The sequence below is a fragment of the Chanos chanos genome, chromosome 2 (genome assembly GCF_902362185.1).
Source record: "Chanos chanos chromosome 2, fChaCha1.1, whole genome shotgun sequence".
Taxonomy (NCBI): domain Eukaryota; kingdom Metazoa; phylum Chordata; class Actinopteri; order Gonorynchiformes; family Chanidae; genus Chanos; species Chanos chanos.
In genome coordinates this window covers 13523950-13547952 of record NC_044496.1, presented here as the reverse complement: position 1 = coordinate 13547952, position 24003 = coordinate 13523950, and the positions used below count along the sequence as shown (strand labels likewise).

The window sequence follows — 24003 nt, the reverse complement described above, 5'->3', positions numbered from 1 at the left end:
TTATGATGATAGCAGACGGGATTTGATTTAAACTACATTTTCTTTCTGTGGAGAACTTAGTATTGTTTTCAAATATTTAACTACTTTTTTTTATCAGGGTTGGACTACTGAGAGTTTATGATACTGAAATACACATTATTTTTTAGTTTATTATTAAATGTCTCATGAATGTGGTCCAGCTGAATCTTCACTTTAAAATATTCATTAGTATTTCACAGCCTTACTCCACATGTATTCAATGTGATTTCTGGGAATGGTAAGGTATGTTCTACAGTTCTCCAGGAATCATGAAAAAGGCTTCAGGGAGAGAGCAGTCAATAAGTATAATGAATGAGACATGCTAGACAGGGTGAGAACGTGTATTGAAAGGTAAATACAGTGTCTGTGCTAGCTTTCATTTTAATTACTGACGAAGTGTCTCATTCAGAGCAAGGTGACGATTGAGGGAGGAGTCAAGGACCCAGCGAATACCTTTCCTTCCCTCCTCCTTGTCAAACTGGTTCCCCTTTCGCCTTGTTCCACTCGTGTCACGCTAATGTTTTCGTAGTGGCAACACCGATACAGCAGATCCTTTTGTAGCACACAGATTTAGAGTGAACAACAAGTTGGGTGATGTTGTCTGTTGTAACTGTTCTTTAAGTCACAAATCATATTTGAAAAAGATCCAAGTCTTTCCAAGGCATCGTTTTCTCATTTAATACTGACTTCTTATGCCTTGACAATTCAATAAAAGTTGTCAAAAGTTGTCAAAGAGCAGGGGGAATGAATGACGTAAAGTCGTACATATAATAAATATAGCCAATGTTGTCAAGTGTGACATAAGAACACATCAAACTGTCCTTGTTCCAAGTCTTTAAGCTACCTTTCTCCACGGCAAAGAAAATGATATGGTTGATGCCAATGTGTGCTATCAGACTTTTTTTTATGTTTGACCAGCTGAATCAGAAAGTTATGGAAATTTTTAAAGAGACAGGACTGTTAGAGGCTTGATAACTGACCATTAGATCTTTATTCCTCGTAAAATATGTAGCTTTGTTATGTAAGATAAGTGAGAAAATATGTAGCTCTGTTAGAAAGAAAGAAAGAAAGAAAAGCGTATATTTGCTAGCACCTGCGTTTTATCCGACTATAAACGGCTGTTACTTATACATCACACATTGTTTCGGGTTACTCTTATCGTTAACTGAGTACTTCAAAATAAAAATAAACAACTCATGCATTGGGTCCAATTTTAATAACTCACTTGTGGCGATCCTTATTTATTTGAACTGTTCTTTCGAGTAGTCTTAAGGTCTCGATTGCCCTCTACAATTTTTAACAAAGCATTCTTCAGTTGATGGTCACTGGCTGAGCTGACAACAACGTGTTAGTTTCGTTTGTGACTACAGGTTACACATGTGAAAGGATGGTGGTTTTTAGGATTGACTTTTCAGTGACGTCACACAGCCCACAATCTGAGAAATCAGGGTGGCAATTGAATGGCACTTGTGATAGAGGGAGTGTTAGCTGCGCTGCGCTGTGAGAGAGATCTACGTATCTAGTCGGGGAAAAACACAAAGTTATGCATCGACCTCCAGGTAATTGGCATATCCGTTGTTATTTAATGACTGATTTGTGTCTGGTATTGTGACACCACATAAATGTATCTGAAGGTCTCCCTTAAAATGTGTTGCTCACTTTTCTAGACTTTGGTCCTCGCTGGTTAGTATTTTCTTAATAAGTCAGTTCAAACATACATCAAATATGTGTTGCCATGTGTTAACATTTAGCATAAACCAGCCTTTGTTATCCTTCTTTTTGGTATTGAGTGTACTTATGGAGTAGGCTAATTTATTCGAAGTCGCACAAGCTGCCAGAAACAGTTAAAGAAAAGGCGTCCTACAGTTGTCGGTCGTTCTACAGATTGTTTATGTTGAATAAATGTGATAGCTTTCCTTATAAAATAGGCTAGTGCCTTCTACCATATGAGCTAGTTGAAAGCAAATACTGTCTTCTAAGACCCGGTTAACAAGCCGGTTATATCTGAAGTTTATTTAAACCGAAATCGGCTTGTGAACGCACCGTGGAAAAATCAGCCAAACCTATCTGCGCCTTAAGAGTCTTGCCCAAATTTGTCGCATTTTTTCATATGGGGCAGTTCATAACTGTTAACCAAATAAATTGGTATGAACCAAGTAAAATCACATAAGCATAATTTTGTTGTTGGATTCCGTCTGAGGATCGCAGTGTTGGATTCTGTGAGTAGCCTACTAGTCACCATGTGCCTTCAGGGGACCAAATGTGCGCTCAAGCGAGTCCCAAAGTGGTTGTTTACTTGAATGTTGTGCAAATACGCCAGTGTGTTGTCCTTGACCAAGGAGACACAGAATTCCCGCCTGGTATAGTTATCATGGGATAACCATCTTGAGGATTACCGTGTAATTACAAGGATGTTTCCAGAGTAGGATAAGATCTGTCCAATGACTTGTATTGTCTTCTATCACCCAGTTGCTGTACTGCTCTTCCATTGTTCGGCCTGTTGGTGCATATTCTTTAAGGACATTTACTCCCTACAGTTGGTTCAATTAAGGTTCCCTGAGAATCTTATCGCTGAAGACACCAGAATATCAGACTCAGAATAACACTACCTAAACTGTAATATTTTGGCATTGTTGTTTCTCATTTTTGATATATTTGTGAGAATAAACAAAGGCAAATCTGATTTATAGATATCTGAATATAGAATTAGGGAGTGAGGTGTAGTACTGGGAGAACTATACAGACTAATAGTCTGTTGGCTATATGTTTGACAATGCTGTTGTATAAAAAGTCAGACATTATTTTTCGTTTTGATTTAGATGTATTGATCAACATTTCTGCATGAAAACAGTGCACAACAATTGATGGGGGGAAAAAAATGAATGAGCTCAGAGGTTATGCAATTGTTCAGAGACATGCAAATATATGGACCAGTATGTGACGTTCTCCCAGCTAACCTTCATAAAGAAACTCCTTATCAACCGTGGTTCATCAAGATACACACTCAGTTGAAACCACTGTTCCTCTCTCCTATGCATTTGATTTAAGGTTATTTTATGATGCACTTTCAGTGCAGCTGAGTGAAAGAGTGTGAATCTATCTGTGCCTCTTTCATTTTGTCCCTCATTTTATGTGACTTTTAATATTTTATTTGTCAGAATTATTTCTTGTATTAATTGTCATCAGTGAGGCTCAAATGAAGACATGGTTTTAAAATTTGGAATGGAACGGAATGGAATGGAACATGGAATCTATACTTTCACGTATCAGACTATAGAGAACAAAGTATAACCTTCCCCTCTTTCCTCCCCATGTCTGGAGAGACTGACAAGAAGAAAAGTCCTTTGTGTTGTTGCCAACTATTGTGAAGTTGAAGCACGGCCTCTACTGAGTGGGTGTCACAAATGTGATGGGTTGGTCACTGTAACTGTATCTGCATGTGTTGAGAGTTTTTATGATGTAGGATGCTGGCCACCCTTGTGAAAGAGAACTGTGGTAGATCCCAGAAGTGCTTCAGAGTTGGATGTTTCCAGGACAGTTGAAACAATGTCTGTTAGAAAAAAAATGATTCCCTAATGCTTTGAGTTTTATGGCTTGCATAATATTGGTTTTAGCCAGATTGTTTTCTTTTTTTTCTTAGTTTTAAAAAGTTGAAAATCTACTGAAATGTCTCAGTTAAATTGCTTAGTGCAACTGATTATACATAGTAAACATCAAATAAATATTCTGAGTTTTTTTTAGCACCTTTGACAGTCACAGATCAAATCTGAGTGATTACCTCTCAATGCTGGTGTGGCATTTGGACCAGATCTCAGCTCTGTATGTCTCCTCCAATAGATCACGGGATGGCTGGTAAGCCATTCCGGGCCACCTTTATATGGAGCAGCATCATCAACAACCTCCAAGCACGGGTGGAGGTGAAACGGAGGCGACAAAACCTCAAGTCCTATGATGACTGCTTCGTGGGTTCAGAGGCTGTGGATGTAGTTCTGTCCCACATCATTCAGAACAAATTCTTCGGAGATACGGAGGTGACACGTTCTAAAGCAGTTCGCCTGTGTCAGGCTCTCATGGAATCACGGGTGTTTGAAGCAGTTGACACAAAGGTGTTTGGGAAAGAGAAAGCACGGGCAACGTTTGAAGACAGTAGTTGCAGCCTCTATAGGTTTATAGATCTACCAAGCCCAACCACAACAAGCTCAGACACAATTGAAAGTGGATATGACTCCCCTGGCGTTGAAAGGAACACGCACAGGTCACACATTAAGCGGTATGGGGCTCATTTTTATTCTGACGTGAAAATCATATTCTCTCCTTGTTATACACATTTCACTGGATGTTCAGTGCAGCTTTCTAGTCTATATCATTTCAAATGGAGGGATTTTTGTCAGGCTTTTACAGCATGATTCTGACTTTGTAAAATATTGAGAATGGTATATCATAACAGGAAAGATACCACACAAATTTGTGATCATTTGTGATAGAGAAAAATTAGACTTAGTTAAAGGTGAACTGGAATTCTTTTGTGCAGATTTTCTCATGAATGTGTAAACCAGGAACAATCCATCCCCTTGACCCTTAGAAAACTCTAGAAAACAACTATGTGTAGTTACTAGAGAAGCATAAAAACTGCCTTCAGGTTCTTTGAGTCATTGGTACAGGTAAATCATCTACAGATCTGCTATGAAAAGTTACAATTTAAAATGTAATGCTACTTTCAGAATTTATTCCATTCTTGGATATTCACTTTTCCATCATCAAGTCAAAGGTTATTTAACTTATGTAACATAATAGCCATTGCTGTAATGTCAGTGTATAAGCTCATCAACTATATTTTGTTTGTGAATCATTAGGAAAGAGGAAGTTTATTCAAATAACTCGACCATCAAAACTGACAAGTCTCTGGAAGACCTTTTGAGAAACCTGGAATTTAATTCAGCTGTTACACCACAGATGATAAGTTTGGGCTTATCACAAGAGAGTAAGTGAAATTATGAATTTAATCATGAATATCTTTGCGGCTCTGGACTAGTAATAGAGATGTTATAAAGATTATAATTAATGTATATTAGAACATAATTAAGTTCATAGCGAGACTGTTTATTGAAACTCATTGTGATGTAAACTAGTAAGGAAGTTCGTTCTTCTTGACATGTAATTAAATCAATAATCTTTCTGATAGATTGTTTTAACAGACTGATGTTGAGCAATGTCTCTTGTTGTTTACATTTTAATATTCAACGAATATATCAATGCACAGCAAACTGCACAAAAATAGCTTTACATTTTGTCTTCAAGTCCATCTCACATCTCCTGTGAGAGTAAATGAGAACAGTATGAACACAACTGCACATCACTAAGAAAATCTAGAACAAGCAAGTAATAGGTCTTCAGAACCTCATAATAGGAGCTCTGTCTTAATGTCTAATCATGTTCACATGATACAGAATCTTTTTTCATTCAAAAAATGTGTGATATCAATTTAGGATCTCATCCATCCTACTTCAGCAAAATTATGAATTAATTTAACACATAACTTCAAAACACATAAAAGACTGTTTTATGTGTTGGTGTATGAGTGAGTGTGAAAAGTGAACCGAGAAGCTATCTCTGACTGACTGACCTTCCTCTTTCCTTCCTAGTGGTGAATGAGGTGTGGCAGGAGCAGGTAGTGTTGAGGCTGTTACAGTTGATGGAGCTCCCCCTGTTGGAGAACCTTCTGGAGGGCATGGGGAACCAGCACCAAACCATGGAGAGGGAGGATAGTGACCCTGATGTTGTTTACACGAGCAGTTACCTGGACCGAGAGATTCTTAAAGCATTCAGTGAGGCTCAGTACGTGGAGTTGCTTGCTCTAAGAAAATTAGAATGAATAGAGAATTACATGACCTCCTTTTCCTGGATGCTTTGATTTTCTTTGAAAAAAAAGCCTTGTTTTTTACAGCGCATGCTCTTTTGACTGACAATTCCTTCAGTTCCTTTGATTGAAAACTCTTTTACTGATTATGAAAACTAGAATTATATGCATGTGTAGGCTGATTCACCCCATCCCTTACAATTTTTCTTATCCAATTTAATAAGACCTTGAAGACAGAATTAAACAGGGAAGCTCTCACGCTGGGAAAATCTGGTTTTAGTATAACTGCAGCCCGGCCAGTTATGATTTTACGCTTGTGTACGTGGGACAGCAGAAATTTGGGATATTTGCAAGTTAGATTGCATTGGTACAATAGCATGATGTGACCAGACTCATGGGGCCTGCTCTCTCACGTCATCATTATTATGCAATGTTTGCAGTGCTGTGTTTTTTTAGGGTCTCAGACTTCAAGGGTTACAGATTTTTTCCCATGTAGCAAGCTGTCTTTTATCTGAATGTCAAATGCCCAATTTATATCTCTTTTTTTCACTCTTTCTCTTTCTTTCTGATACTTTGCTTCTAAAATTTATCCAACTGTCTCAACTTTTCCTCACCTATGTCGATCTCCTCTTACTCACCTTCTGTTTTGTTTCGTCTCTTTTCCAGGGCTGATGACTGGCTGTCAGCTGCTGTGGACTGTCTCGAATTCCTACCAGATCAGCTGGTTGTGGAGCTTAGCCGTGGGTTAGCCAAGTGCTCAGAGGAGACATCACAGTACAAGCAGCTCCTCTATGGTGTGCTTGTTCAACACTATGGCCAGCCAGAGCACCCACCCTTACTCAGCAACCATGTATTTGACATTTACACGGGCATCTGTGAGCTGCTAGGTAAGAGGGAAGAGAGTCACACTAGTGCTCATAACTAAGTAATGGACAGTGTGGTCTATAAACGCTACATTAATGTTTATCCAGTGAGCTTAGGTGGCTTACAGGGATGATGTGTAAATTGTGCCTAAGGGACATCCAGTAGTAGATCTGGCAGCTGGTCCTTATCTTCCTGGTAGAATACCAAATCCTTCTACATTCTGTATGGTGGAACACGAAGAGAGAGCAACCTATGTTTAAATCCATATGTGAAACATCTAAGAGGTGACACTGAGCTTTTAGGTACATGGACTCATTGTAATATCTCTGGAGACATCCATTGCCATCAATGGCACGACATAGCAATGTAGTTTTAGGTTTTTATGGAAAAAGAGCAATTTAAAAGGAAAGCTACAAGAAACTGAAAAAGATTTTATAAAAAATAATTCTAAAATATAGAGATACAGTGAACGATTTCATATGTGAGAATGTGTCAAATTTCCCTTGAAATATTCTGCGCTTTTTAAATGGAGTCTTAAGTTGTATTTCTTATGTTTCATGGTCTCATTGCCTTAGATGCTTACACAGTATACGTAGGACTTTTTTTTCACAATTTTCAGAGGTGCTACTCTAAAGGTCCCAGAAATGTTTTATTATGTATAAAACTGATTCCAAACCCTTCGGCTATGACATGTTCAGAATTCAGAATGGAATTTGGTGATTTGTTGAATATTAGAATGTCGATGTTCTTCTAGAGCCTTTAGGTGGTCTTATAAAACTATTCTGTTACTCTGTTACAGTAAATGGGAAGCAGCAGCAGGCTACGGAGGCACTGCAGCTCTGTCTGAGGTTGCAGGACTCGCGCAGCAGAGAGGAGCTGCGCAAGTTATTGCATTTCATGGCTATTGCTGCCAACTCAAAAGAAGTGAAACTACACAAAGAGGTGAGACCAGAGGTCAGAGGGACCAGGTTTAAAAAACAAAATTTTTTTGGCACTGACTTTTTATGAGAACAGAACATTCCAATGATGATAAAGAGAAACTGGTAAAAGCACACCTCCTTTGTGAGGTCCTTAAAATCTACCTGAAAATGAAGATCACCTGAAACCAGTAGAAGTTCAGACATATGATGTTCTTATCTGCATAGATTCTATGCAGAATCTATGCCATTGAAGATTTTTTACAGTAAAATGTTGTGCAATGGAGTATGTTGGGGTATGTCATTGTAAGTCTCCTTGAGTCTGATAGACAGCACTAAAACTGATCGTATTGTTGCTCCTGTTAATGACACAGATGTATGCGTATTCAATTTGCCGTCCTTTTGGTCCTCAGGTTGAGAACAGAATGGCGGTGAAAAGGGCATTCTCAAATGCTATAGTGTACAGTGCTCGACTGGCCAAAGGGAAGGTTGATCTCCTGGTGCTATTTATGGTGGACAATAACTGTGAAATTTTCAAGGTGAGCTGATTAATTCTCTTAAAATGAAATCAGACTTAAAGTAAGTAACATGGACACCATGTCCGTTCTAGACATTTTGTTTTGTTAAGGTAAGTTAGATAAAATATGCAGTTGTTATAATCTTACAGATCCCAGCGCCATTACACAAGCTTGTGACGGAGAAACTAATCAGTATCATCAGAGGGAAAGATCCAGATGATATAACAGGTAAAACAAGATCTGCTATGCTTCCATCTAAGCTGTGACATCTTTAGTGTGTTTTGGAGTTACTCAAGAAGCTCTTGTCATGGGTGACTGATTGGTTTCTCCAGTATTGTTAAAAAAAACACAAGACTTGCATGCTCAAAATTACTTCCTCAGAAATCGATGAATGCATTTGGAATGAAAAATTTAAAACGTTTAATAAGTTAACAGGAACTACATTTACTTTTATCAGTACATGCAAATTGATAATCTGATAAACCGTCTCATTTCCATCTTGCTTTAGGTGCAACTTATTGCAGACGCATCAAAGGAGAGGCTTATGTAGAATCTGTTCAGAAAACTACAAAGGAAGAGCTCTGGGCATTACTCAGAACTATTCATGAAAACTCAAAGCTTTCTGTTAAGGAAAAAAGACGCTTACTTGGACAGTTCTACAAAGGCCATCCTGAAATTTTTGTGCAGTATTTTGGAAACAGAATTGCTAATGCTTATATGTAGCTGAAATAACTATATTATTTGATACATGGGATGTAGAAGAAGACGACGATGATGAAGATGAAGAAGAAGAAGAAGAAGAAGAAGAAGAAGAACAAGAAGAAGAAGTAAAAATGTCATGTAAAATGTCATGTAAAAATGTCACATAGATATTGTAAAGAACATGTAAATAGAAACATTAATATTTTTATTTATACTGTGAATGTTAATAAATTAAGTGCAAATGCAAATGGCAAAGCCAGAATAAAAATATATTTTTTATGAGTTTTTCCAGAAAGACATTTATTCCTGACATGCATGTTTCTTGGATATGAGGAGGCCTTGAAGTAAAAATATAAGATCCCTTTTGATTAGGTGGTTATTGTTATAGTTGGATCGAAGCATTCCATCATCCATTTGAATAATAAACCAAAAATAGTCCGCAGAGGTTCCTCACCTTGTGGAGCTATGATAGAGATTACAACAAAAAAACTCAAATTGAAACCACTCAAAAAGTATTATGGTCAGAATCAGACCTTGGTGTGAAAAATGCATGTTCTATGTTATTCCCACACAAATATCTGTGTCTCTTGTCAGTTGAAGAAAGGTCGAAAGTTCTGCATATCCTGTTGCAGATGAATGTATTCTTTGTTGTTATGCAATTGGGATAGTGTTCGGAATGCTGAGTTTTTGAGTGGGCTGCAGGAGACAAGTCAAATGTCTACTTGTCTGTTTCACAAATGAGACAGAACAAAAACAATAGCTGGTGAACAAGGCCACTTGAAAATCCTGATGTCTTCAGCATGGTGCTTAGCACAGAATTAGCTTGTAACAGCATCTAATTAGATGTCTTGTACATTTGTGAGTGAATAACAAGCATCCCATAGGTCTTATGAGTGCTCTGTTTCCTAACAACTGTCTCATTTAGACAAAGGGGATTAGTTAACCCTGTGGGGAGAAGTAAAACTAGGGCTACATTAAAAGTATACTTAAAATAAAAGTATCATATCGGTTTTGCATCTTCCGATTATCATATTACAAATATTTATGAGTTATGTTTTTGGTCAGGTACTGGATCTGCCTGTTCATCTTGTTTTTTTAAACCCAGTTAAAGTGATGGGGCACCGTTGAAGCTGGCAGCCCAAGTTTCTCTACATTTATTTCAGCACAATACAGCTGTGTAAAAAAAAATAGGGAAAAAGAAAAGTTACTGTGGCCAAATTAAAAATGTATTTAATTAGAAAATTTGTAGTGTTCATTTGCAGACCTACAGAGGTCCAGGGAAATAACAGCTGCTACAATTAAAGATTTTTACTGAGCGCCAGTCTTGTAAACACTTAAAACACTTGTAAACGCTTTGTTCAATACTTGCATAAAGTACCCTTCAAAATGTTTCACCCCATTTATTGATGGGATTAAAAAAGGCTGTATAAAAAGAACAGGTAATGCGGTATGTATGCTCAAAATATTGTGAAACTTGCAATGGCTTTCTCAAAAAAAAGGAGCATGGAGGACAGCACATTTTGAAATGATTAAGGCATATTTTTCCCCCAACATGTTTGTAACCAATGCATTATTAATGCATTAGATTTTGAGATCAGTGGAAAAACACCAGATCAGGAATTTTCTGCCCAAAGAACCGTACAGGGGAGAAAATGGTGATATGACTATAATTCCTGATTACTTTTCTTGTATTTTCAGTCATTCATGATACAGCCCAGTGCTCCGGTCAGCTAGAGCTCCCCCAACAGTTACATGGTGGCTAATGCAGGAAATGCTGTAAATTTCGAGGTGCCATCAGTCGAAAACAGGGCTGCCATTTTAATTTCACTACTGGTAAAATAGGAATGCAGAAATATTAACTGATACTGCAATAAGAACAACTGAAAAATCAGATGACAAAGTGTTTTTTTTTTTTCATTTTATTGGAAGGAATGGTGTAATCCCCATTTGACTACAAAACAATGTACAATGTTCTTCCATTACCAGGACTAAAGATGGCAAGATCAGAACTGTGTCAATGCAACGTTCAGAATAAAAACTCTGTACAATACAAGCCACCCAGTTTTTAAAAATAAAACTGTTAAAAAAAATCCAAAAAAAAAATCCAAAAAAAAAAAAAGAAAAAGAAAAGCAAGAGACTGAAGATGAGTGATAGTGAGACTCAATCAAATTATTTAAGCCATGAATCAATCACAAGAACTGAAGGACATCTGTAGGCCACAGAAGTCAACAGAAAGGGATTACATTCCTCTCAATCATCCTCTGTGTGTGCCATTCACAGTAAAACAATCTGTGTTCAGGAAGAAGCTATCATCAAGAGCCCTGCAAATCAGAGGTCAGACACTGGTATGTTAGGGAGTTAACGTCCATTATGGGCATAAATGAGCACAGAGAGAGGAGTCTATGAGTGTGAGTGTGTGTGAGCGAGTAGGAGATTCCTCTCTCTGTCAGGGACTGGTGAAATGGGGGCTCATCGGATCCTCTTCTGTTGTCGTGCCCTGTAGATGTCATGAACTGGAGGAGCAATGGCTCCCTTCTCCTCCTCCTCATCTGAGTCAGGATTGGGTCTCTTCAAGGACTTGTTTGACACAGCGTGGTTCTCCACTGGACCATTTCCTTCACTGGCCAATTCTGGAAGTCTACCAGTAATCAACTCTACAGCAGCATCCACAGCTAGATGCGAGAGTGAGAGACAAGGGAGAGAAAGAAAGAAAGAAAGAGTGAATTTTGAGGTCAAATGTGAGGTTATGCTCGCAACATAGTGAATTTAAGCGTACTTGAGTTTTGGAAAATGTCGGACACTTACTTTCTGGAAGTGTACATCTTCTAAAAGTCTCCATCAGCTCATCCACCTGCACAAAAGGACCCTGTGGGAGACATACATCACAATTTACATCAGTCATTCAGCTGATGCTCTTATCTAAACAACTAATGGTAGGGCTGTCCCTGGATGAACCTTAGAGTTAAATGTCTTGTTTAAAGACACATTAGCAAAGACCTGTTATGGTCCAAAACTGAACCAACAGCTCTGTGGTTACAGGCTGTTTACACTATCACCTCAGTTTCAGACACATACAAGTTTGCTGTTCAACTCTGTTGGTACTAATCAAATAATATATGATTTTAGGTGTTTCCCAGTGCATTAGAGACCATTAAGCTACCTTAAGATACACTTGTACTAAGGTCTGCTTGACTAGGGATTCTGTCCATCATTCCACATAGAGTAGTGATAAGTGATTAGTGATAACAACCAAATATTCCTAAACTGCTGACGTAGGTACATGCACAATGAAAAGAAGGATCCCAGTCTACAGGTAAAGAGGATAGGGAAAGTAGGTGTACACTCACCGTGAAGCAGGTGGGTGGAGGGAGAAGCTTCATGAGGATAACAGCAGCTGGGGGGACAGGGAACACTCCTCCAGGCACAGGGTGCAGTCCAGGAGCTGGTGGGAGAGACGGCCATATGTATTTAACTACCAGTCTGTAGTGGAAGGATCCATGCACTTTCTATTACCACAGTGTCCAGTGAAATAACGCAATGAGCTTGATTAGAATGAACTGTAAATAGCATATAAATTCCTACTGAAATCTGTGTGTGTGTGTGTGTGTGTGGCAGTAAGACTCACGGGCCAGATGGCGAGGCTGAAAGGGGATCATTTGGTTTGTGTCAGGTTTGGGATACTCTGGTTTTCGGTCGGCCTCATCCTTCAGCGTTGGAGCAGAAGGTGTCACCACTGCCTCTGGAATCAGGGCAGCTAGTTTGGCACGCGACACATCCTGTAAATAGGCAGAATATTTTTCATTGGCTGAGAACTGTTTTTGGATCCTTTGGTTTATTGCAGTGACAGGTTAAGGACGACCATTTTTAACTAGTGTTTCCATAATGTTAAAATTATAGCTGAAAAGTACAGCCATCTCAAGAATCATTACATATCACAAAAAATAGAGCAACACAGATGCTTAGACAGAGCAATGTAGCTTCCTAGTTAAAACTCACTGAATTAAACTCACCTTGTAGCCAAGAGCTTTGAGTTCACTTGTGGAGCAGGGATACAGATCCATAAATTTATACCTATCCACAAGCAAGGCAGTTTCCTTGCCTTCATACTCATCTTTGAAGGCAGTGAAACGCCTCCTCTCCACTTTCAGGATACTGGCCAAGTCACCAATATTACTCTCAAAAGCGAGAAAACGTGCCCAGATCTCCCTAATGGAAGTGGAATACAGCATGGAAATATGAGTACACTGTATCCATACTTGTCGGTATACACATTCAGAACACACCAAATGGAAAAAAAAAAAAAAATCTCTTAACACTTTAAAGTCTCTTTGATAGAAAAACTGAGAGAGGCTGAAATATAGAAATACATTGGACTAACCCGGATTTCTCAGGAGACAGGCTGCCGGAAGTCAGAACTCTCTCAAAAAGGACTCTGGTGTTGTTGTCCTCTGTAATGGAGGAAGGAATCAAAGAGAAATCAGTGACTCATGATATTTATCAAACTTCTTCCTGACTCTGTTTTGGGGCCAAAACACCACTACCTGGCTAATAGCTTAGCTACAAGATAAATACGCTCTTGTTTATTGCTTTGCAAACACTGTCTCCATGCTATCTTCTCTGAAGAAGAGATGGGTTGCAAGCCTGTCCTCAGTTCTGTCTGATAAGGGTTCCTCTATCAGGTAATCCCCTGATAAACTCAGTAAATACACTCTCACAGATCCCACCAGAACCATCTCTATGGTTAGCAATGTGTGACTCTGTAGCCCATAAGCAAACACTCACTGCTAGAGATCAACCCTGCTAAAGGTGTTTGAAGCACTGTTTGACAACGAGTTACAGATATCACACATACAGTTTGAGCTATAAGCTATTTTTGCTTAAATAGTTAATAGTTAACATGTTTAAGAGCTATATCCTTTTATCTGAAAACAGGTTTTAAGCAGTGATTTACATTACATAAAAAAATCTGATACATAATGAAAATGTTATGGGGGAAAAAAGTTTCCTACCATTGAGGTGAGAGAGGTAATCAATATATGCCAGTATGTACTCTGGTATGTCTCCATACTTCTTCAAGCCAAGTTCAAATATCTTAAAGGCCACAGATTTGTCCTGTTGAGGAATTTGAAGAAAACGAATTGTTCTATAACAAACACCATAATTTAATCAACACATAAATTACAGGAAAACAATGTACAGTATGAAAAAAAACACAGTACTCCGTGACACTCGTAAGCCTGTCAACCTCTGAAAAAAAAGTACATTAAAACAAGACTCTCTGTTCTTCTCTCATTCTTCCTCCCCAGAGTCTTCTCTCAATGTCTCTCATGGTTAGGTCATTACCTTGCTGCAGTAGTACTCCATCAGAGCTGCTGACACATAGACATGGTGGCGAGTACGGACATCTTCTCTGGCCTTTTTAAAAATTGTACGGCCGGACTTAATCCCTTCAGCTCTCCTGGCAAACTTCATGTACTGGATGTACACCTGTTAAGCAAGCCCAGAGATAAAGAAGACCTCTCAAGACAAACAAAGCCACGAGTTCTCACAAAACACCGTGTAACAACAAAAATGAAAGACGTATGACATTTAGTGGAGTGTGACACAAAGAATTTTGGTTTGTATGCAGCTGCTGACTCTTTTTGGAAAGGTCTCTCGAGGCATTGAGTATAATAGTTTTAAAAAGATTCATCTCAAACACTGACCAGAGACTGTGAGAAACATAGTCATTCCTTATAGTAAAATGACTTACCAGCGTTGGGTCGATGTCCTCTATGGCTAAAAGACGGTTGTATATGCTGTGGACCTTCTCATGCTTCATTCGGCTCTGTAGGACACATGTCAAACGTGCTACGATTAGATACCCATGTGTGAGGAAATGATTGTCATCTTGAGCTTCAAAGAAATGACAAAACCAAATATTACAAGCTATAACAAATGAGAGCTTTATGACTTTGCAGAACTCACCTCCTCATAATCAGCAAAGGCAAAATACAGCAGCATATTCTTCTTCAGCAGGGTTCCAATGGCCCGCTCATAAATGTTAGCTGCCTCATCACTGAACAGCTTGGCATTGTTCATGTCCTATAAGGAAAGATACTGTCAGCCTGCGTATCTGATGAACTTCCTTATTCACAATCATAAAATAAAGGTCTCAATAAAGGACAAAAAAAAAAAAACCCCAAAAAACACTGAACTTCCTCACAATACAGTACAAACTGTAACCTCATTTAATAATAGGTGCATGACACAAGGGTTAGATGTGAAGCAATGAACATACATACCCCCTTCTCTGCCAGCAGCTTGCTGGACTGCTCCAGATACTGTGCTGCTTCGTACCACACATCTGGGTGATGGCCAAGTACCAAAAGGCACTGCTCATAAGCAAACATCACTGCCGGAGAGAATCACATCTCAAAGATTAAGTACTCTGAAAGAGTCTGGGCACATTAGAAACTCTGTGTGTGTGTCTTTTTTTAAAAATAGGCTGATGAAAAAAAATTGCAACTGTATATTCTCTAAAAGCACAAACTTGGAAATTTTTCTGATTAAGATTTTGATTTATAAGAAACTATTACTCTACCCCTCTTGGTGATGAGTGTTTGGTCTTCTGTGCGCAGAGGGTTGCTCTTCTCCCACTGAATGTATTTCTTCCACATGTCCACCTGCTGGGCTTCCTGTGGCGAGTTTTGGGGTGGCACTGACGGTGCATTTCTGTCTAGACCCTTCATTACCGTCTCATACTCCTGCACACAAAAGCCAAGGGGCTCTCACAAATACCACCACATTGCACTGGCAGATGGAAGATTAATGGTCAATGATTAATATGTGTTTCATATCAGTGACTTACAAAGCCACACATGAGATATTTATTCTGATTCATATTAGTTTTAATGCAGTTGGGCAAGCTACTGAACCATGACTGATATTTATTTAAGCGTTGCCAGAAGCATGACTCAGCACTGGCTGAGGTAAGGTCAACATACCTTAGCCACTCTCCTGGCATTCATATAATCTCTGCTGCGGTCCTCAATCATTTTTTTGGCAAGGTGCACATTAATACCCTTCAGAACAGAACACAAGGGACAGCTAGTTACAAACGCCAATGAGAACAGATAAAGGTCAAGCAGAACCTCAGTTTTATAAACTGTCTGTGAGACTCTCAAAAGATTTCTGCAAAATGTTGAATCCCCAGGCCATATGAAGAACAGCATCTTCCAGTCATACACTCCTGCAACTCACCTCCTCATATTTACTATAGTCTCTCCACAACTGTTCGATATTGATCATGGGGTTTACACAGCCTCTTTGGTAAACCCGGCGTACTGCTGTGATTCGCTGGTTCTCTGCATACGACCCCACTGCCTCACTACAGAATGTCATAGTGGAGAGGTTAAGTTACTTACCATTGTGGGCAATTTTGCTCAGATTCATAAAATGGTAAAAATGGATACACAGCAGCATTCTGATTCGGCCTATAGAGAATACTTACACTCCTTTGAGGAAGTTGATATAGTCCACCCAAATCTGAGAAAAGCAGAGAATAAGCTTGTTGATGGAACATAAGAAACAGTTGAGGTAACGTAATATGAATGATTTTTATTGTTCATGTTGCTTTCTTCAAATGTAACAGTTTTTGGGTTTAAGTAGTGGTGTCACAGCGAGGTTTGGAGGGGGTAGTTTGTGTTCTTTCATGTTCTTGAACACAGCTAAAAATGATTTTACCTGGTATGACATAATCTCCATTCCAATCTTGTCCAAGGCAAAATCATAGGCTTGTGCCATCTTTTCTCTGAAAATAGACAAAGTGTTCATGTAACTAACATGAAACCACCTAAAAGCATTGCAACTCACATGTGAACATTAGAAAACCTCTTGAAACCCTAGAGACATTATCTATCATACAGTGGAAAACAAAATCCTGGAAGCAGATCTGGAATAAATACTCTACACCATGAAGTGAATTTCAACTGATAATACAATAAAATGAATCCCAAGTGCGGAACCCGTCAACTCAGGATGAAAAGTCAAGCTCTCACTTGTAGCTGGGCAGCTTCCCCTTGGTCTCTCGGACATATGACAGATAGCACTTCCACAGGTCGATGTGCAGAACCTTCATGAGGCATCTTTGAAATAACTGAGCCACAAATAAAAACAGGAGCAGCTAGTACTATGCATGCAGACAAATGGTAAATGCACATTTTAATATACAGTACATTTCTTATATACTTCTTTATTATGGATAGATACACTTAAATGGTTTTCATAAAAATAACAACATATGTGCTCTCACTGTAAAGACAACACATCTCTATAAATATAGCACAAATGGAATAAAACTGTGTGAGATCAACCTATCTCCCAATTTATAAATGTTTTATTACAGGTTTTGAGACAACCAGGGGTGCAAATGTCATGTGCTCTAGTGGGCTGAGTCAGGCAATTGATATCATTGCACCGATGGTGCACGCAGTTCTGTATCTCCCAAACAACATTAAGTCTAAAAACCAAACAGAAGAGCATGCCTTCTTTTGGCAAGAGTCTAATTCAGTGTTATGGGTTCAGACTAACTGAACAGTTTGACCATCAAATAAATTTGTAGGATTCACTCTAGAATGCACCATCACAATATGACATACTGACTACATAGGGCTGAGCATATCATGTCCCCTGACTCTGCAAATTTACTCTTTCATGCCTGGTGGACACTAAACCCCACTATGGTTGTCTGGATCAACATCTAAAATCACTCTCACAGTCCTCAAAAGGAGGACGTCCATGGAGTGATCTTCCCTATGTGAGTAACATGTCAGTACACTGTGTAAATAATGTTAAATGTCACCAGAGCTCACCTTTTCAACCTTGTCATAATTTTTTGCCTTGATCTGTAAGCAGATTTCAAAAGTAAGATTAATAGTGTTTCTAAAGTGCATTCAAATGAAATAAATTATAATGTACCTAAAAAAAAAAACAGGCATGCAAATCTTTTTGACACATCCCAGGATCAACAATGTGAAGTTCAGAAATGGTAAACTCCATGATCATGCATTTTAGAGCTATGGTCTAATCATAATTTAAGTGTTGCTGTTTACAATTACTAAACTTAAGGAAAAAAAAAAACTTTTCGAAAAAGGGTAAACAAAGCACTCTTTGCCAAAGTACTTTGTGTACAATCCAATCACAGTCAAAGGACCTAAAGCTTCAGGGGCTTTGAAAGGTCAGTGTGTGACATGCCACAAATCAAAGGGAACAGATAATACACTTTCACGTACACTTTGTGTTGCTGAGCTGTCAATCATCAGCACAAGTGTTCACAGTGGAAATTCCTGTGACAGGTGAACTGTATATGTCCACTGGAGATTAGAATAATGTTTCCGTTTGGTAAATGACAGTGTCATTTGGTCATTTGCCATGGTTAAGCATGTTTATACCAGGATGATGTGCAAAAATAGGCAAAGCTAAAACTGTGAGGGCAGAAGATAAAAATAGAAATACGATCTAACCCAGAATGAGTGCTGCCAGTTTGCCATTCGAAAACACTGATCACATTGTGTTTAGAGATACAGAATCAACATAGCACCCTGTATCCGAAATTATACAAAATAAAATGCTTATAGAAATGCTAACATACAGCTCAGGAAAAAAAAAAAAAAAAAACCTTCTCTATTTAAAAATCTGAAGCCATATTTTCAGCATGGCTGAAAGATGCTCTTCTGATGACTTCAGTGTATGGCTTTGGGAATACAGCTATTCAGGCCTCTGTAAAATGGCAAAGAAATATCAAAAATAGTTTACTTGTTTTGTTATTATAAACTTGTCACTACAAAATTGCTTAATAATTCCTCTCAGTATTTTTAGGAGAATATAAATGGATGGCCCTGCATGATGTGCCCTGGAGTTAAAAAGTTGTTAAACAACAGTGTTGTTGATTCACACAAAATAGTTTGAAATATGCAACAGGTAGGTAAAAATTTCACACAAACTTAACAAGAATATTTATTTACAAAACAAACATACATTTGTCAGTCATCAACATGGAGTATCAAAGCATCCACTTGATGCAGTTGTGCTGACCACAACACGGAGTATGAGATGTTGGGAATTTAGGGCTGATATTCTTGATGATTGAAGCAACATTCCTGTTACTTGTAAAAATTAGAGACTCAAGTTCATTGTTAATATCTGACAGGTGTCTGTCATTCCCACACACTCATTTCCATAGAAAAACAGAAACAGAATCATCTGTATCCTTCTTGAGGCTCCCACTTCAATGTGGTAAAGAGTAGAAATGGTCAAATGCTAAAACTGACACGGACGATCTTCGTCCTAAAAACAGTGAGACTACAAATATGCAACAGCTGGAAAGGAAAAGCATTTAAGTAATGCCTGACTTCTCCTTAAAATGTCTCTCCTCAGAACTTGACTTCAGCAATTTTGGGGGGGAAAAAAAAAACAAACAAAAAAAAAAACTTTATTATTTGTAGGTATTCGTTTATGGGGAATTAGTTTAGGGTTTGCACAACATGAACCTCATAGTGCGGCCAAAATAATCACCAAAAACACAGGAAATGACAAATGACGAAAAGCAAGTTATTACCAAGGTATTATTTTGTTTATTGTAAAGTGTGAATCATGTTCTCAATAAAGTACAGTGACAGTACTACACAAGGGCTGCTTTCAAGGCTTTGGCAAAAACAAAAGGCATGGGGTCAAATGATCAAGTCTCCAACCATTCAAACAGCATATCAGGGGTTCAAAGAAGTGCACGAAAAGGGCTTTCTTCATTGTATTCATTCAGCACCTTTCAATGTCTTGCAAAGCTTGCCTACTGATATATAGATATTACTCAAACAAGAGATACTGCATGCAGTATATGTAAACTCAAAAAGAGACACTGCCTGTGGTATATGTAAACTGCAGGCATCCCTCCCAAAAAGGATATTTTGATTCGCTGGCTTCAACAAGAGTTGAAGAGTCTCAAATTAATTTGGTCTTTTACACTCAAACGTAAATAAACTCTGCATAAAGACACACATCACACTCAGTCTATTTTCAAAGAACCATTGTGTGGAATCAGAATCTGACAATATCAGGATAGTTGAAATATTCTGGATATTCCAATCAAAAATTAGGAATGATTTGTATATTGCAAGGAATGTTAAGCTAATGCTGCAATGTCACTTGTTACACCGCCTAACCCCGCCAAGTTTTTAAAATGCTATGTTGTTCCTGAAAAACTGTCTGACAGGCACAGAACTCAGTACATAGGCTACTGAATACTAGCACCACTAAGGCCTGTTCTTATCAAATTGTCCATAACTAAGCAACTCTTGAAAAGCATGATTCAAATTTTCAACAAACTTTCAGTGAACCTCTTTTGGACTCCAGCAATTTTAGAGATAGGCCTATACATTTTCTACATTAACTGCTCTAAATTTACTGTTCAGGGGATTGGTGATTACCTGACGACAAATAAAATTTGCTCCCATTTTGCTTATGGCAAATTTGAAATGTGGGGCATGATTATGACTTACGAAAAAGTCCTATAAGCTGTTTAAGTGCCATTTCTTTAGTCAAGGTCGATAAATTCAACGAATTGCTCTGTGAGATTCATAAACTTACAAGGACACCTGCCTTGCAATGATTACGTATGGGCCCTTAAAATGCGAACTTTCTATTTGAGTTCTATTTCAATGACTTGATATACTAGGGAATATAAATACATGGGTTTACCCCGTAGACTGGGCTTCAACCCATCCCAATACAATGTTGCGTTCAGCTAATTCTGATGTGAATGCAACTGAGCAGAACACGACTGCACAGCAGATGTTTTGCACAGGAATGTGTTATTAATGTTATCGGTGAAGACTTAAACGTACTCATTCTCGACATATAAAACTATTTGAAAAACTTGCGAAAAAATATTTGAAAAATACAAAACTGTAATGTCAAAAGCTTTAAAAATCCACATCACAGTTGGCATAACAGTTCGTGAAAGCACTGACTAGGAAAATGTTTTGAAAATCTCTATTCATGACCTTTGGAACCTAAAACTGCTGACAGACTGACATGAAATAAAAGTATACAGACCATACAAAATGTATTCTTCTCCTAAAATGCACAAAAGTTGTGTCACTTGATTAACCTTACCTATACTCTATACTACATCATACTCACAATCTTTAGCTCTGACAAAGTTTTGTAACCCTCTGTAAGTACATGCTAGTTTAATATTTCCAATTTTCAGGCAGTGTAAAACTTTGTGTGTTTCTTTTGCTCTCTATATCACCTCAAACAGACCACCCAGGGGTTGGGCGGGTCGAGGGGAATGTGTTAGAAGTGTTGGAAGAAGAATAAGGATGTGTGGCACTTTTTTACTGACAGATCTAGGAAGGAAAGAGCAAAGTATGCTCCTTCCATACTACAATATACTTACCAGCTTAGTTTTGGAAAAAAAATCGAGTTTTTGGCAATTATTTAGTGGATCCTACTCTATTTACAGTCCCTTTCACATGTTCATGGCACAGCAAGCTGCAATTCATTGTTTTTGTGAAGGGGAACACCACGGCAGCAAGTAAGCATGTTAATTCTTGTGCACAAAAGTTCAAATATTTTGAACTCTGCACGGCTGTGACACTAAGGGCCACAGCATAATGAACAAATCCTTAACCTCAAATTCTAATCACTCATTAACATGCTAATTACTTTAGTGGCAAATTGCTTAGAGTTAGTTTTTCTGCAGCTAAACTCATTAAAAAAAGTTTCTGGTTAATATTTACAGTCCAACCTCTCAGAATAGTGAAAGGGTTTTGCTATCTAGATGTGAAAGGAACTAACTTCTATAACACTAAACTGTGGGCAATACAATTCTGGAATGAGCATAACTTTTAGTTGTTACGTACATAACTCAGGCAAACATTACTGTGCAACTCATGAATGCTAAGTGCTACTGGAGACAAAATCAGGTGGATTAAAACAAACAGCCATTTCTTGGAGGTGGAAACAGCAAATGATTGTTGTTATTTAAAAGACCTATCATATAAGTTCGCATACACACGACTGCCAAAAAGTATACCTCAAGAGTTGGACAGAATTTAACCTGAGGAATATGTTAATAAGAAAAATAAAGACCTCAAAGAAATGACACAGGAGGCAATAAATTGACACAAGTGAATAAAAGGCTAAAGCACTCCAATACAATTAAAACAGTTTTAATGCTGTTGCAGATAAAACATGCAACAATATGCACTTATCCCCATAGAACTGTAGAGTAGCTGAAAAGAACCCTTGGATGATACAAGCTGAAAGAAATATAATGGACCTACTTTTCCCCCCTTTTTGCTTACCCCGATAAATGAAGTGAACACTTCAGTGAAATTCACATTGTTGATCATTTGGGATTTGCACACACATACACACATGCACGCACGCGCACACACACACACACACACACAAATATATATATATATGAGAATTTAAAAAAAAATAATGCTTAACCTCAGCTTCAATGTATAGTTTCCAAAATCTACCAGAGCTTGGGAACTGGGCAACAAGTCGTTCATATGTCTTCCTTGCTTTATCAATTGGTTGATTCTAAAAGAGTAGAATGTGTTACACATACAAAATTACAGAAGGGCATGTCCCACAATGTGTGTAAACGTTACAGTATGTAGGTTCAGATTTTCTCTTAAGAGATCTGACCCCTCCTGAACAGTCCCACTCCCACCTCTGCCCCAATAAGTTACCCCAGGTAGAAGGAATGCAACCCTGTGTCACTAAACCTGTGCTTCTCGAATCAGTATGCTCCAAGCGTCGAGGTCATAAGGATTTTCTTCCAATTTCTTCTCTGCCTTCTTCACCTTTTCGGGGATGTACTCTGCAGCCTAGGGGGGGGGGGGGGGGGGGGGGGGGGAAAGGCAAATGCATATGTAAATATAAGAAAGGAGTCAGTGACTTACAACCTACATTCTGCTTGCACAATCTCTGTCTTGCTCTGAGAATTCAGCAAAACCCTTTTGCTGAGTTCAAAGTCTACATTGTTCCATGAAGAGTTTTAATTATTTGGCAACTTCCTGAAAAATGTGGTGTAAAACTAATGTGTCTGCCACTACTGACATTTGTTAGTCTATATTCTTGCAACTCATACATTCAATAGTAAATAAAATACCACATTGGCTATCCACTGATAAGTTAAACGCCTAACTGTACACCTCTTTTTGCTGAGTGGTTTTCAGGCAATACGTATATTGAATTAGCTGTCCAGATAGACATTCTGTGCGACTAAAACCTCAACTCTAACGGTCAGATGGGTTATCCAAGGCCGTTTGTGTAACCTATTAACGTATCTGCGAACGTAACGGGTCCAGTTTACGAATTTAAATGCGGCACAATGTTCAAACTTAACATTTCCCTTACTCGTTTCCATATTTTAAAAAATACCCACTGTTTATAAACAGCTGCAACTACTTGGTGAACGAGCTCATTTGAGATAACCCGTGTTCGAGATCCGGGGGGCATACAAATTATCATTGGACAGAAAATATGGGTTGGCAAATCAACCTTAATTTTAAAAAATAGTATTTGGTGAATACGTCTGCTGGTTGTTGACACTTGGTTTCGCAGTAATTTCCAAACGTGCGTTAAATTAAACGATTTTCCTGAAGCGTGAACAAAGTTGGACATGCTTAGTTAACACTAGCAGGCTAGCTTGATGTCTGCAACATGCTATGGTTAGCTAGATTAGCTCTAGAACTATCGCACGTAGATAACCTACACTGCAAACGTTACCAACCTCTAGTCAATGTTTACAAATTCATTCTCTTGTACGTCAAAACTACTGCCTAACTCAGAGATGATTTGACTTAACACGTTAGCTTTCAACCGTCTCCAAAGAAATTGTACATGGGCCAAACAGGCCGCACATTCTAACAAAAACCCACTCATATTTTGCAGATCCATTGTTTACCTGGTCAGGTGCAACTTCCGTAGACATGTTTGACTACAGTTAGGTGTTTCTATTCAAGAAGTGAATTGCACAGACTCTCTACTAGAAAAAATGAGCAGTGAAACACGATTATTTAGACATGGCTTCACTGACTCCCTTCGTCTGTGGCTACAAGGAGAAGA

The 24003-nt window shown here is 38.4% G+C and overlaps 2 protein-coding genes across 2 annotated transcripts; one reads left to right on the top strand and one right to left on the bottom strand.

The window, feature by feature from the left end:
- Positions 1-1561: 1561 nt before the first annotated feature.
- depdc7a (DEP domain containing 7, paralog a) lies at positions 1562-8897 on the top strand. Its single transcript, XM_030766744.1, has 9 exons — positions 1562-1577; positions 3856-4288; positions 4872-4999; positions 5661-5853; positions 6542-6762; positions 7539-7681; positions 8070-8195; positions 8324-8402; positions 8683-8897. Exons 1-9 carry the CDS (start codon positions 1562-1564, stop codon positions 8895-8897), a joined length of 1554 nt encoding a protein of 517 aa, XP_030622604.1.
- Positions 8898-10806: 1909 nt separating this feature from the next.
- cstf3 (cleavage stimulation factor, 3' pre-RNA, subunit 3) lies at positions 10807-23976 on the bottom strand. The gene is made up of 21 exons (XM_030794377.1): positions 23843-23976; positions 22659-22760; positions 22375-22470; positions 17730-17762; positions 16917-17014; positions 16603-16669; positions 16370-16404; positions 16120-16246; positions 15864-15941; positions 15461-15623; positions 15162-15271; positions 14845-14961; positions 14630-14704; positions 14221-14364; positions 13887-13989; positions 13256-13325; positions 12888-13083; positions 12503-12653; positions 12225-12319; positions 11683-11743; positions 10807-11549 (listed from the first exon to the last, which is right to left on the bottom strand). Exons 1-21 carry the CDS (start codon positions 23867-23869, stop codon positions 11347-11349), a joined length of 2151 nt encoding a protein of 716 aa, XP_030650237.1. The 5' UTR covers positions 23870-23976; the 3' UTR covers positions 10807-11346.
- Between the last annotated feature and the right edge of the window lie 27 nt (positions 23977-24003).

What these genes read in the sequence shown, in the direction of transcription:
- depdc7a (XM_030766744.1), top strand. An exon ending in CACAGGTCACACATTAAGCG is followed by an intron (nt 4,289 to 4,871) that starts GTATGGGGCTCA and finishes GTGAATCATTAG; the next exon opens with GAAAGAGGAAGTTTATTCAA. An exon ending in GGGCATCTGTGAGCTGCTAG is followed by an intron (nt 6,763 to 7,538) that starts GTAAGAGGGAAG and finishes ACTCTGTTACAG; the next exon opens with TAAATGGGAAGCAGCAGCAG.
- cstf3 (XM_030794377.1), bottom strand. Translation starts at nt 23,869, where the DNA reads ATGTCTACGGAAGTTGCACCTGACCAG. An exon ending in ATTATGACAAGGTTGAAAAG is followed by an intron (nt 17,015 to 17,729) that starts GTGAGCTCTGGT and finishes TTTGTGGCTCAG; the next exon opens with TTATTTCAAAGATGCCTCAT. An exon ending in GGGAAGCTGCCCAGCTACAA is followed by an intron (nt 16,670 to 16,916) that starts GTGAGAGCTTGA and finishes GTCTATTTTCAG; the next exon opens with AGAAAAGATGGCACAAGCCT.